Genomic DNA, 15,027 nt, shown 5'->3' with positions numbered 1-15,027 from the left:
TGCGACTGTATGCTTGCCCTCAGTTGAGTGAAAATATTTTACAAGCCGAGGTAGGAGTGACTCGAGCAGATGAAATAAAACGTAACCAGCTGAAGCAGAGAGAGTCACAACCTGTACCTTGCGTCTGCACCATGTCCAGTACAAGCCAACTTCTCCAAGCAACTAAACTGAAGATATTCAACAAACCGAGCTAGGAGTAGAGGGTCATAGGCTGTTCTTACACAATCAAGGGTTTTCCTTTATGACAAGTACGAATATTGATACATTTTTCTCCAATGGTACTTGTAGAAGTACATTATCAGCTATCTTGCTTCAGCCAAGTATTCAGCTCAACCCTCTTGTGAACTAGGACAGCAAACACTCCCAATTAACAATGCTTTGTAGAAAACCAAGTTCACTCACGTAACTGTCTTGATTTTTATTTTGAAGGATAATGCTGGAATTATTCTATATTTTTACTTACTGTAAACAAATAACATGAAAAGACCAAAACGAAGTACGTGCCAGTCCTTCTTTAAATAGTGTCCGACCTCCCTACCCTTTTCACGTGTTTGTTGACAATCAGGAAAACATGAAATTTTCTCTTAAAAACAATCACAACAAAAACAGAGAGGAAGCTTTTAATGGTATAAGCTTCACAACTGGCAAGTTACAACCAGGTCATTTTTAATGACTCCTGCGAGATCGAAATGTCCTCTGGACCCTAAATGCAACCTCCTGTAGTTACTGCACCATCCATTTATATGTAATGCTACGCACATACCCAAGCCACATTCAACTTCAGAAACTTTACAGAGAACCAAAAGGCAGAGCACCGTTTGACTTTCATTGAATTCATCAGTATGTTATTGTGTCTTATTTATTTACTGCTGTTTTTAACTTGATCTAAAATAAGCTCCAGTACAAACATAAATAATCAAGTACCTGGTGAGGTCTTCCCAGTAGGAGTCCCACTGTTCGAAGGCTGAGCTGCTGTAGACCGTCTCACACTCGCCCAGACCCATGAGCTGATCCACACAGCCCTCCACCTCCTTCCCTCCATCCCCGACCCCCACCACGCTGTCCCCACAGGGGCTTTGTCGATGGGTCATGTCTCTGTCCTGCACAGTGGAGGGAAACATGGATTCTGGGTTAGAAGATCTTCTGTTTTATAAAATTCCATTCAGTTTAGTTTCTGTTTTCATTTTACTACCGCAACCTTGTCATAAAGACTGTGAAGTCATACTAGGAAGTGCCTGGTAGGTGAACGTCTACAGAGCTGAAGCGTGAGTTCTCAGTCACAAAAAAATTATTTTGTAAAGGATGAGGCAAAACACCATCTTCACAGGAGAGACGGAGAAGATCACAACAGAACACTAGAAATCTTTTTATATTGTACATTTAGTAAAGGTGTTTTTAGAAGTCATATTTGTCCAGGGTCAAAGAGGATGCCACATCGTCCAACACAACACAATCATCTAATTAATGTGTTACTATGGCGATAGAAATTGAGAGCGCAGCTCTGAATCACTATTGTTTAGTCTACGGCGGACAGTAAATTGAGGGAGACTACACCTGTAACTGACAGCATGAGCAGTGACAGGTGAGCTGTGAGCCAGGCAAATGTCACACGGCTGATAAACAATTAGGCACGGGCCGATCTGTTTAAAATGCCACGCTAGCGGCTGAGCAAACCTCCGTTTTTCAATGAAATTGAAACAAAAGTAAACAAACAAAAGATAACAAAACATTGAAAGTGAAAGAGGTGTTGTGTTTTCTTCAGTAAAAATGTCTAACCAACAGGAGGGATTCAAGGGACTTTCCATTTACTTCAGCTGTGAAGAAGGTCTGCCGTCGTCCCTGCAGACATTTTGACTTCACTCTGTTCAGGTGACAACTTCTGTGTTGGATTCAAACTTAATTACTTTCTTGTTTGTGTTTAATCTAAATGCTGTCACATTTGTCTAAAACATCTGACTGTAATACTTGTTATGTAGTCCTGTACTTATTTGAATTTTCAAAAGGATTAGAAACAAAATATCACTGTGCCACTTACTGAATACTCTCTGGTGTTTGTTGGGAGCTTGTGAGCTGTGTAACCTAATATTGTTTTTCGATACGGGTGGGGAAACTCGTGCAGAGCAGAGCTGTGAGCAACTGTGACCACTCGAGCTACTCAAGCTGGCGCGGGTGCGAGTGTTTTTCCACTGCACAGCATGGCAAGGTTAAAGAAGCTGTTTGCCTCGATGACACACTGGAGGTGTGTGGGACTCTTCATCTAACATCTCCCTGTGGCGGTTTCTTCTTGAACTATAACCAAGAATATGTCCATATCTTGGTGGCAAGACCTGTTTTTATTGAAGAATAGTAACACATATGAATCTCAGCCAACTCTCTGATATACTACTTGCATTTCCTGCAGGTGCTTCACAATAAAAACTATTGCTGGTTTGCAAGTAGAGAGCTTTTAATGTGAAGTGGCAGCAGCAGGAAGTTCACACAACTCCAATAAAAGCGATCAGTAAACGTTAAAATAAATAAGGCTGATATCTGACAGCATGAACAGGAGCTAGAAGCTACAAAAGTATTGCGAGAGTATCTGTATGTGTTTGCGTATCGCACACTGCCCTATATATCTCACACTGGTGCATCTTCAAAATTCGTCTGGCAACACACAGCAAGATGCTTCCAGGGGATAAGTTGTTTCCACAGCTTAAGATTTGCTCTTTCTTTAATTGATTTTTTTGGACTCTGCACTAGAATCAAAACAAAAACTGACCTGAAATTGGTTAAAGCTTGGTACAGACAACAGACAGCGTGACTATCATCAATCGATGCCAATCAGTGTTTAAATGTGAGCTATAGTGAAGTATGAAAAGCATTTTTATATTTTACATTGAAAGCCTATCAGAAGAATCCCTGAAAGCAATAGCAGCAGTTAACAATAGTCGACATGCCTATCAAATCATGTTTCCACCACAATAAATGATGCAGAAACTATACTGTGCTTGACATCATATGTGATGCATGAGGAAACTAGTGATCTTTAAACTTGGATCCTTCATTCAGATGCAGCTCAGTGACGGCGCAGCGTGAGCAGCTGTGACTGATCTGAAAAGAAGTCAGGCTCAAAGGACGGTTAGCACGGTCTGAAGCTCATCTGTAGCACGGCCTTAGTGAGATGAGTCTGTATTAGTTAATGTATCATTGTATAAATACAGGTGTGGATGATAGGAACAGTTGTACACTCTTATATCGGGTTAAATAGTACTCTGCTCTCTGATTGTGTGTGTGTGTGTGTGTGTGTGTGTGTGTGTGTGTGTGTGTGTGTGTGTGTGCATGTGTGTGTGCATGTGTGTGTGTGTGTACAGCCACTCACCAGTTCGTACATGAAATCTGGGTCAGAGCTGGTGGCGAGAAGCTCAGTGCTGGTCAGGGCCTGGTCAGCAAAAGAGTAGTTCTGAAAGGCGTCCCCAAAGGGAGGCTCCATCCCACTGACGCTGGGCTGCAACACAACAGAACACAGAGGTGAACAAACAACAAGTAACAAGTAAACATCATCATCACCAAAAGCAGAGTATGATGTAAATTGACTTTAGTGCAGTTTTTTAAATTCTGAAAGTTGTTTCAGTTTTCTAAATCTGTCATTTACAAGATGAGCAGAACATCATGACAATGGTGCTTTTCACACAGTAAGGCCATGATGACTCAGCTGCTGAGCTGCAGACACACATTATTTCTTCATCTTTGATATACAGAGATAAACACAAGAGAAGGCAGGACCCTGGTTTACCTGATGCTCGTTATGAATCCCTCACAACCCATCGGAGGAGTAACAGCTCGTGAACAGTATCACCAGCAAATGTTAGCAGCTGACAACTAGTTAGCCTCATAGATCTTCTGGTTGGGGTCGTAATATATGGTAGTTCCTCAAATACCAGCATCTGCAGAGAGTATTCGACTTTCATATGAAGCAGGTTCATATTAGAACAGGCCTTTATTTCTTATTCCCTTTGTGTGATAAGAGTATTTGGCCATATTGTAGTACAAAGCCTCGCAGTTTTCTGATAGGCTCCCATTGCCCTCTGAAGTGTTTGTTGCTGCATTTAGTTGTTACCACAACCTCAAAATTTCCTGTATCCATTTTTCAAAATAAAAGAATAACGCTTTTATTGTGAAATTTTTGCAGGAAGGTGTTTCTGTGACTTGCACTGTTCCCATACAGTACACCAAATGTGCTGCTGCCATCTTGTAGCACCTGTATGTTACTACAAAATAGTGTTTACATCGATAACTGGAGGGTACCAGTAGATGGCACACCAGACACCTCAGTCCGTCATTGCTGTCCCGGCTGATGCTGACATGCTTCCTGACCGCTCACCTTGTCATAACGTCTACATTGTATTTGGTACCTGCCTTTATTTGTTAGTGCCAACCACGCCTCTGCCATTTCTGGAGAAACGGCTTTTATTTGAGAACCAGCTTTGTTTTAAAGAGGAAACATGGTAGCTTGACAAATACTGGAATCGCTAATAGTGTGTTCAAAATATCCAATATTGATGAAACACCAGATCGTAATTTAAAAAAATTTAAACACATAACATAAATACGCAATCTTGATTCAGATCTTGAATATTAATTGTGGCCAAGATACATACTGAGAAGGCCATTTAATAGTTAATAATTTGACTTGTCAGCGCTCTCTGGTGGTCATTCTTTGTAAAGGTTATGCTTGGAGACAAGAGATATTGCAGTTATATACAGTAATATTTGTCCCTACACAATCCACCAGGATGCCACACACGTTTGCTACAATATCTTAACGTAAAGCAAGGATGGCAACAGGACAGAGTCTGAGATCATCTTCTCCTGAGGTCGATTGTGTTGCGTTTCTTTTAATTCAACACTACAGAGAATTTAAAACAAAACAACTTCAATCTGAAATCATGTCCACACGCAACACTCAGTTTAAACATATTTTTTAGAAGGATCCAGAGTTTACATATTCATTCACTAACTCATTCCCTGTTCACAGCCCATCTGCCCCCAGCAGCTGTTTGGATGCAGCGTCTACTGACGTCACACTGAAGTGGGGTCAGACTCTCGCCTTCTTCAACACAGCTGAACTGTGTTTTACATCTCTGGTATTGTATGTCTGCTTCTGGTTACTGAAAAGCTCCTTTGTTTTCATTTGTGTGCTAGATTTGAAAGTTTATATTTGTATTTATTATATTCTAACAAAATTATGATTTTTCATACTATTTCAGACATCAGACACTTTCCAAACTGTCCAGGCCTGTTTGGAGGAATCCTGTCCACCTGTGTGCCACTGACAGTCCAGTTCCCTCTCTGTCGTCCCTCTTACCTGAGGCATCGCCAAGCACAGCTTAGAGGTCCAGCGGGGGGAACCTCTGGGCCTCCTGTCCGGTCCCAGTGGTGGCGGTGTGTGGTTGTCCGATCAGCACAATAAATAACTGATAAACAGGACGATCAGCGAGTGCTGGTGGATGCAGCCTTCAAGGCTGGAGGGGAGGGGGAGGGGACGGGTCAGTAACTGGGATCGACCTGGTCTGGTCTGGTCTGTTGCGGTCTGATGTGGTGCTCTGTATGCTCCAGGTCTGTGGTAAAAACAGAGCAGAAGTATAAGAATCCAAAGCGGAAACAAATAAATAACCCAACAGTAACATGCAAGGACATTTTAAACACAGCCACTGAGTTTCTTTCCCTCACATCAAACTGCAAGAGGATGAACTGGACTGTGTGATATTAACAGGTGAATGAACAAAACTAAACAGGAACTAAATTCTTATTTTATATCTAATAAAAAAGATAAAAGAAAAGAAAGATAAAAGCACATAAAAAGCAAAAATGACTGTAAGAACTCTGAAAATCAACTAGTGCTGAATCCAATAGTCAATCAACAGGAAATTATTTGGCAACAATTTTGATAATTGGTTAATTGTATGTTATTATTATTATTACTATTATTGTATTTTAGTCATTTTTTTAGCATATAAAACCAATCACTGGTTCTAGCTTATACAATGCAATCACTCGTTAACTAATTTGTTGCTTATTTACACATCCAGAAGTTACAAAGCAAAATGCTACCAACTCCTGAGGGAAAGATCTGGCTCTTTAGCTGCTAAACCTTCTACTTCGTTCACAAGCTAGTTGCTAAATATGTCTATCTGCTGATAGCTGCTGAGCAGGAAGTGTACAGTGGGTTTTTTGAGTGTTTTCACTAAAAATGACATTATGAGAGTGGTGAGGTTAAACAGAAACAGTACATTTGCTAGCTGCACAGCTAAATAATGGCAATATAAAAATTAAACACATTTAATTACAGTATATTAGCTCAGGAAATGGTGTTAGCATGTTTGCAAAAATAAGCTGTAGGAGCTAGCAAGCTAACAACAGTATAAGTTGAACAACACTTAACTGTCATTATTTATTATCAATGTCCTTCCATTCACTGCCGGCCATGTGCCCTTCCTCTCTGCTGCTTGTTTTATCTCACCATGCAGCTGCATGAAGGGAGTGAATAAACAATCAATATATCCCACCCTCTCTTAAACGGGACAGGCAGTGAAGAGGTTTGTGAGTTCATCACTTCACTGTAGAGTAAAAGTGAATTTCAATTGCTAGGTTACTTGTCGAAGCTAACTGGTCACTTTTGTGATAAAGTACAGTGTGAATAAAAACTAAATTAAGTGGAATCCCTCTAAAAGTTTTTATAGCCGCTTCCATGCACCAGTCCTATTCAACCACAACAACAGCCAGGCCTTTGTTTGTCAAAAAAATAGTTTCTGTATCTTTAAAAAGGAGCACATCATGGGAAACTCTGAACCAGTGCTTCTAAAACTGTTGCCTGCAGTCCTCTCTCTGTTTACTGATAACTGCTGGGTGGGAGGCTCAGCCTGCTGTCTACATCTCTGGAGCTGGACCTAAAGTCAACACAGAACTGGGCCGTGCTAGTCTATCGTAATCTCATCTTTCCTCCTCTGTCCCTCTAATTCACTTCTGCTTTTCCTAAATATGTTCTGATGTCGTTTGGCCTGTATCGTGAAAAGAGATTAATGAGTAAGCCAGCTATCTTTGGGCTTGACTAAAGTTTTCAGATATCTCAAAGCTGACTCAGTTTTAACCGGAGTTGATCATCATTGTACCCTACTGTATGCGGCACGGCTAGCCTGCTTCAGGTTAAAGCTACTCGTTTCTTTCCACCATCAGATTGAGGGAGCTGTGTCCAACCGTTTCTGTAACTAAGTCAACAATCCGACATTCACACTCACTTCACAATGTGATTGGTCAGATGTGTTGCAGTAAGAAAGTTGCCAAGGTTTGAACTTCCCCCTTTCTTCCTGGACAAAACTTTAGTTTCACTTTTCATGTGAAAATTAAAAAGTAACACAATGTGTCTTTCACGAGAGAGAATGTGCACCGTTATTCCCATATTTCAACAATAGCCAGCTTTATCATACGTCCTCTATGTGAATGGGTTCATTCAGAACAGCTTATACATACAGAACGGATCAGAAATTGTAAATAGACCAAAATACTGACCAATCTGATTTAATATAATCAAGCCTAATCCAATATTCAAAATTTTTATAAAATCCTGCTGACAAACCAACAAACGGACGAACATGAATGAAAACATAACCTCCTTGTCGGAGGTAACAATTGTTAGTGTACACCTACTGTCAGTCTACTGATTGATAAATTGATCGTTTCAGCTATAATGTGAAATAAAAATGTAAAAGTGGTGTTAATGCTGTTCTTGCGGCAGAGGCTAATAAATGAATGTATAAATATTTGTCCGACTTGAAAAGACTTGCACGATGCTCTTCATTTCCTTTAGTCTAATCAACATACCTAACCAGAAAGTCAATTAGTCATTACTCAAAGCATACAGCAGCCCTCGGTCTACGTTGTAGCTGCCAGAAGTTGTTGTGTGTGAATAAGCTTTGAAAGGAAATGTGTGCTCTCCAAATTCAGCCCACATCGTATGTTTGGAAAGCACAGACTTTTCCAAACCCAACTACCTCCGCACCTTCGTTCAGACAGCATCTGATTTGTTCCGAGTACATCAAGCTGAACCTCAACATCATTTTAGACCTCACTTCCACCCTCCCCTCACTCACTTGTTTCATTCTCTGCTTGTTTGTCCCATCACCAATTGACCCAAACACACGGACTGATCTTTGGTCCTTTTGCTGTTTTTGCATAGCAAATACATGAGAATCTGCATGGAGACATGACCCCTGCAGAGAACAGCTGACACACAATCATGCACCAATCCCACTCCTCTGAGGCCGTTTGACGACATCACTTCCTCTGCCGACTGAACTTCTCACCCCTGAGATCTGTCCCCTTGTATACACATTTTGCATAGAGACAGGAAGTGGCAGAATACACAGCGGTACACATAAAAAAAAAAAAAAGTAACACCTCTACAAAATGCACATGCAAGCACACAGGTCAATGCACATACATATGCATGTAGACACACACTATCTTAATGACCATCAGTATATTTAGAAGATCAGCCTCTGAAATACAAATTGTGATCATTATCATATCTTAAAGTGTACTTCCTTTCAGGGCAGCTGTGTCTGGTTTCACTTGCAGCAGAAACAGAATGAGGAAGCATATGGCCTGAGCACAACAGTAACACCAACATTAATCCAGACTCTCTGCTATCACAGAAGGAAACAGAGAGCCTGTGTTCACAACCAGCAATCTCCCAAACATGCACAAAATGAGTCTCACCTCTACAGGCAAAGCTGCAGCAAATATTTGAGCCACACAATTTAATATGATCCAACTCAGTAGCTGACACAGGCTGTGATGTACAGCCGGATATTTATGACCGAGCCTGACAGGCCCTAAACACTCGAGCTGAATTTCTCTCTCAGGCTTTGGTCAGAGATGAGGCATTAGATCTTTTCCTTTAGCCCGTATACTTTGGGATTTCCCTTGCTTAAGGGTTGTACAGGGTTCAAAACTTCAGATTTTCTCCAGGCGTACTTTATGACTTAAAAGGTTTACATTTTTCTTTTCTAGGGCAACGTCAAACTGAAAAACCTTCGAGTAATGCTTGATAAAGACAGTTAGATAAACTGAGGAAGACAGAGGTTGCTCAACAGGACAGAATTTTTGCAGCATCATGATTACAACTCAGAAATGCATTGGGAGAAACACATTTTGGTTGAGTCTGAAACAAGGGCCGGCTTTGGCTCATCCAGCCCAGGTAACAAAACACTCCCCTCACTCTCAGTAATGTGATTGACTTTTGATTATGCTGTTATGATTCACTGTGGCTGCATCACTCTCGCCTGCTGCAGCTCACAGGTTCGATATATCAAATGTCTTCTTGCACAATTTGCAAAATGCGCTTTTGTTGTTTAGAGCACTGCTTGATAACTAACTTTGACATGTGGGGTCCCAATGCACTCCGTCTACGAACTTATGGTTTCCTGTGTTTATGTCCGGTTCACACATACACGTCTCTCTACGATGAGCTCAAAATGGACTCGCACAACAACAGCTCTGTCTTTTCTGATCATTAAAAAACGAGCATCAGCTGTGGTCGCAGTATTATCTGACAGAGTGTTTATCCATGCTTACATTAGTGGATTAATGAATTTGTCAAGTGGTAGAAAGAAAAATGAATGCAAGCTTGATAATCATATATTTTTTATAATTTATAAAATACAATTTATCAAGTCAAACTCTGCTAATTACAGCTGACAAATGTAAAATATGAAGTTTCATATTATTACTAATTTGGGAGTTTTAGGTAGTATTCCAGTGAGCATTTTAAGAGATTAGATTGGGCTCTACCACACTGTCATTTGCATACACAAATGCATAGCTTAATGAAGACACATGCTTGGAAACCACACTCCATTATCGCTGAATCTTCATGCACAATCAGATCGGGGAGATCTGCAGAGCTGAGTTGTGACTGTGCTGCACTTGACTCAGAGCTTCACTATCATGCAAACAGCTCACATTCTCCGCCTCACAACATTGGACGTGATCCAAGTAGGCCAATCATCAGTGTCTTATTTGGAATGAGTTACCTACTGATACCAGTCAGTGGCTGATTCCTACACAGATAACAAGCAGGAGATGCCAGCCAGTTTTCTGAGGAGGACATGTGAGAGAATCTGTTCAAACACCATTAAAGGTCATTAATCCACAAAGTCCTGAACATGTGTACAGCGTGGTACAGTGGACGCTACTCACTAACAGCCAAATGTGTGTTACAGTTGGGACTATTAATGATTCATTTATATGGATAATTTTCATTGGGTAGTATGAGCAGGTAGGTGACAGTTCACAGAGATGCCTGAATTTGGTCATCTGGAAATATTGATACAATGCAGTTAGGGATGCACGATGTAAATAAGCCCCAATAAATTATCGGCCCGATATTGGGAAATTTATATTATCGGTTATAGGCTGATAATGAAATTAAATAGAGCCGATATATGAAGCCAAATTGTTTCTGACTAGATACAGTAAGTGGTGGTATGCAACTTTAAAGTTGGTTTGCAATCTGCCAAAAAACACAAGAAGGAAATTAGAAAAAGAGGAAAAAGACTAAAGAGCCAAATTATGGGGTCACCGCTCACTTAGTTGCCGACTGTTTCATGTCACATTACGGCAGGTTAATGGTCCAGCATCTAACTTAAAGAATTATGGGAGACAAAACAATATCTGGATATATTTACAAAACTGTTATTTATTTATTTGTGCTACAACATTTTGGCTCTGAGCTCAAAATTGCATCATTATATATTTAGAATTCATGAAAACGAAAACATCAAACTACAAAATCTTGGCATGTGGATTGGTCACGTCAGTCCGCTATCTGATGAGTGAATTATGTTGGAATTGGCACCTGATATCGATATTGGATTGTATTGGTTTCAACTCTAGTGAAAGTGGGGCAATAGGGCGATAAACTCATATCGACTTGTATTACATGAACACAGAATCATCATCAACATATTTCTTAACTTTACAAAGAAATATCAAATTATCAATTGCACCTACAAAATGTGTTACTCATGTGTTTCCTTCTGTGAAACATAACAGAGGAAATGGCTCATTGGACTGAACATCAATTTGATCATTTTATATGTGACTTTGTGACCATATTGTCATATATACAATATCAGATAAAATGTTCATATTTATATCATGATTTCAGTCATATCACTCAGGCCTACTGGTAGATAAGATTAATTAAAGAGATGACAATAGATATCACAGAGGTCATGGTTAGAGCAACCGGCCCAGTCAGTCACCAAGATGCACTTCAAGTACAAATTCTTTCTTCAGTTTACGGAGCAGCTCTTGTGCCACAGTATTGCACTATAAACAGTTCTGAAGATGGCAAATTCATTGCTGCCATGTGGCCATTTACGTTACCTTCAGCTGTACATTAAAAGGGACATGGGGCAGGATTTGTGAAAAAATAAACATGCATTTAAATTTTTTAATGCTAATGGGTGATGAAGCGTTCAAAACCAAAAAGAATGAGCCCAGCCACGAATCTCTCCATTGCCTCGAACAGGCTGTGTGCTGCATAATGTACGGCAATTCGTGGTCCGAATTTCCCGTGCAGTCCTGCAGACGTGACATCAAATGACACTGAATGCGCATCCTCGACAGCTTTCGACTTGGATACAGGAAGAAGACAAGCGTGGTTGACTCAAACTAGTGTTTGGGTAGTAATGGATTCTGCTAAGGCCAGCAAACGACCCACCACCTCCACTAAAAAGTCATACTAAGAAGAAAACAAAGGTTTTATCAGCAGCATGTTGTGAGTTGAAATGAAATTACGACCAAAGCCGGGCTGGAACCCGAATAAACATCGGATACACGTTCGACTCATGGAGGCAGCTTCAACTTGAATTGGGACTGAAAACAGATGCTGACATGGCTCATTTCCTAGTAACCAGGTAAGAAAACATTACAGGTCATGTTTAGAGCTTGATTTGAAAATCATATGAGATCACCGAGGACTGGGAGTGACCTAACGTGCAAAGTAGCGTGAGCTGCAAACATGTAACTTAGTCCACTGCTGTGTAACACTTAACAGTTACTGCTGCTTGCAGTTGAAGGCTACCAACGTCAGTCCGCGGAGGCATGCACGAAGGTCTTGCAGTAAACAGTCACGTGAACAGCAAGTAAAGAAATAACAGTGTCACAGCATCAGCTGCACTGCTGTGAAGAGTTCATGCGCGCTCCCGTGCCAGCTTGGCTGATGGCTGCAGTTACCCTAACAGCCGCAGCGGCCATCGTGTCACTATTGAGTCTTATTTCTTGATCCTGCCCCAAGTTCCTTTAAACAATACATGTTAAACAAATTTGATGAGTTTATTATGTTCTTGTCTGACTTGCAAGTGTTCCAGCTCATCGATTACCTCCATTCTACAGTTCAGACCCATGAGTATCCACGTGCTATCTAGCATCTGACAACCATCAAGTATTTGTCACAATGGATAGGTACAGTATGTTCTTTTTTATTGAAATATCTAGTTCTTGTCCACAGCAGCTCTGTAACACAACTACACACCAACAGGAAGATTACTGTAAGCCAGAGGGTCCCAAACTGGGGGGACACAGAGCCACAGCAGAGGATAAACGTAAAGTGAAACTATGGTTGAATATACCTTGTTCAGTAACAGGCGTAACTAATACCACTGTTAATTACTGGACTGCATTGCAATAATTCCTGCAGCGGAGCCATGTTATTGTTATTAATGTAGCTCCACCTGTGCTTTCCCTGCCGTGACAGTTCAAAATGATGGCTAAAGAAACAAGAGCACTTTGATGGTGACAAAGCTGTCATGACTCAGGTTAGCAAGATTTGCTCTGAAAGCAAAACAACAACAAATCTAAAATATGAGAAGAGCATCTTGATCTCGAGTCAATACATTAGGAGAGCCTCATGTAAAATCATTTGAGCAGTTTGAATTAAATCGTTCACGAAAATAAGAACCATTTCAGACAAGAACCTCGGCCCGTGTTCGTGATCATGTTGTTCTAAACATTATTCAACATGTTAGATTGTTAACACAGTGTACAGAAAACTTTTGGGATGCTCTGCTGTAAACACACATGGCCCCAAATGAATTATGATAATAAGAAAGACTCATTGTAAATAACACGCTGAACTCGATGCATCTGATGACTTGACATATGTTGTACCAGCACATGCATTTACGGGACACAAATGTTTTCTTCAATGAGATAGTAATAGATGAACAGATCTAGCAAGAAGACACTGCAACTGCTGATGAAATCACAATGAGCTTAGCAGTTTCCCATATATAAAGGGGAAACATTATATAAACAACCACAAATCAAGTGGAAAAACACAAACACTACACAAAAGGCATGAAATAGTAGTAGCAACTGAAAATATAAGAATATTAAAACACAGTCTTCTAAAAACATCACATCTGTTACATCTCTCCATCTCTTTGTGATGGATTCACTTGTTTTTGATATAACACATACATCTACATCTCAAAACCATAATCACCACCATCTTACATGCAGGTACAAATTACAACTGACCTATTATAAGCACCAATAAAGCCATAAATGTCACCAGTATGTCCACAGTCTTTGCACTCATCACAGCTCCTCAGCAAAGCAAAATAAAACCTCAATCTAACACTCTGTGCCAACACCCACGTAATCCCTCTTCCCTATTGGCCGAGCGGAGGTGACGTCCCGCCTCCAGTCGTGTTCGATTGGCCGCCGCGACTGTCAATCCCGCGAGCTGCTTCATAATAAACAGCCCGTTTCAATCTAGGCTGAGGCAGAAGATAAACAAGTTGGAGGCCTACATGCCCGTGGCCTAGATAGCTGTATTTAAAAGATATTTCAAATAAAATCTATAACCTAACACAAAATCTGAACACAACGCTTTATTATACGTCAACCCGTGACGTTTACTAGCATTTATACATAAGAGGAGACACCAAATCAAACGTTTATCGGCTGATAAACTACACTGCTGGTTATTTAGGTGTAAATTGAAACTAATCTATCATCCCAAACAAATCGTTACTGAAGATATATCCTCGGTCGAAACATAAGCATGATACGGGTGTGTTATTTAACTTACATCGCATGGAAATGTCTGGCTATGTCGAGCTTTTTCCAGAAGCACTGGATGTGTTTTGTGTTGGGGGGCGTGTACCTACTGACAGCTCAGGCTGCCTGCAAAAAGTCACTGTTGGGCATTTCACTGGCACACAGTCCTTGTCTCACCACGAACACATGTCGATGCAGTTTAATACTTTTCTGCTATATCAACGACACGTTAAATAATTTGTCACTATATGGTAAGAAGTGCAGCATGATTCGGATAGTTTAAAAGTAAAGTGCACGCCAATCTTCTTACATAAGTGCAGTTTTTAACCATCCTGACCCCGAGTAAGACATGTAACCACACTTATAAAGATGCTGACTAATTAACTGTCCGGGGACTCAATCATGAAACTCAGCGGGACGTTATTTTTGGACAGCTGTAGCAGCGCTGAGTGACATTTGACAGCGACCGAAATTCATCGTGAAGCGTTAGCTAGCTACATTTCAGCTCGTAAACACTTCCTCTAAGAGCTCGATAAACTGCTCTGCACAAAGAGCGACACGTTAGTCGTGTCACTTGCTCCAGAACGAAGGTTTTTAATACGGAACTAGCGAGTCTTGCTTCCTTTACACCCGCAGCTCACAGTCAGTATGGCCTCCGTCCGCCCCCTTCCTCATCCCAGCTGAAGCTCGATACACAACAACAACCGACCTACCGTTAGCTTCAAAGCTAATCCTCCGCCGCGGCGAAACAGCAATCCGAGGCTCAGCAAAGTTCCCCCAAAACGGATCAATAACGCTCCTACTCACTTTTAGGACGCCCACGCATACGTCTTGCTTCGTGTCGGACCTCGTGTATGTTCCCCTGTTGGAGATAATAAGGCCCCCTTTTCAATGGAGTCCACACGCTGTTACAGCTCT

At 40.9% G+C, this 15,027-nt stretch overlaps 1 protein-coding gene across 2 annotated transcripts in view; it reads right to left on the bottom strand.

The window, feature by feature from the left end:
* crebrf (creb3 regulatory factor) overlaps positions 1–15,027 on the bottom strand; it is a 32,353-nt gene extending 17,326 nt beyond the window's left edge. The window contains exons 1-4 of one of the 2 annotated variants that reach the window (XM_084374188.1): positions 14,917–15,027; positions 5,345–5,597; positions 3,359–3,484; positions 925–1,100 (exon numbers count right to left, since the gene is read on the bottom strand). In XM_084374188.1, the coding sequence (XP_084230314.1) occupies positions 925–1,100; positions 3,359–3,484; positions 5,345–5,353 (311 nt within the window). In that variant the 5' untranslated portion in view covers positions 5,354–5,597; positions 14,917–15,027. Of the gene's footprint in view, positions 1–924; positions 1,101–3,358; positions 3,485–5,344; positions 5,598–13,584; positions 13,669–14,916 lie in introns of those variants that run through there. The other variant, XM_084374189.1, reaches the window with a different exon arrangement.

Source organism: Pagrus pagrus, assembly GCF_965226575.1.
Source record: "Pagrus pagrus genome assembly, chromosome: 14".
Classification (NCBI taxonomy): domain Eukaryota; kingdom Metazoa; phylum Chordata; class Actinopteri; order Spariformes; family Sparidae; genus Pagrus; species Pagrus pagrus.
The sequence above is the reverse complement of the archived record's forward strand: the minus strand, read 5'-3'. Positions and strand labels throughout refer to the sequence as shown.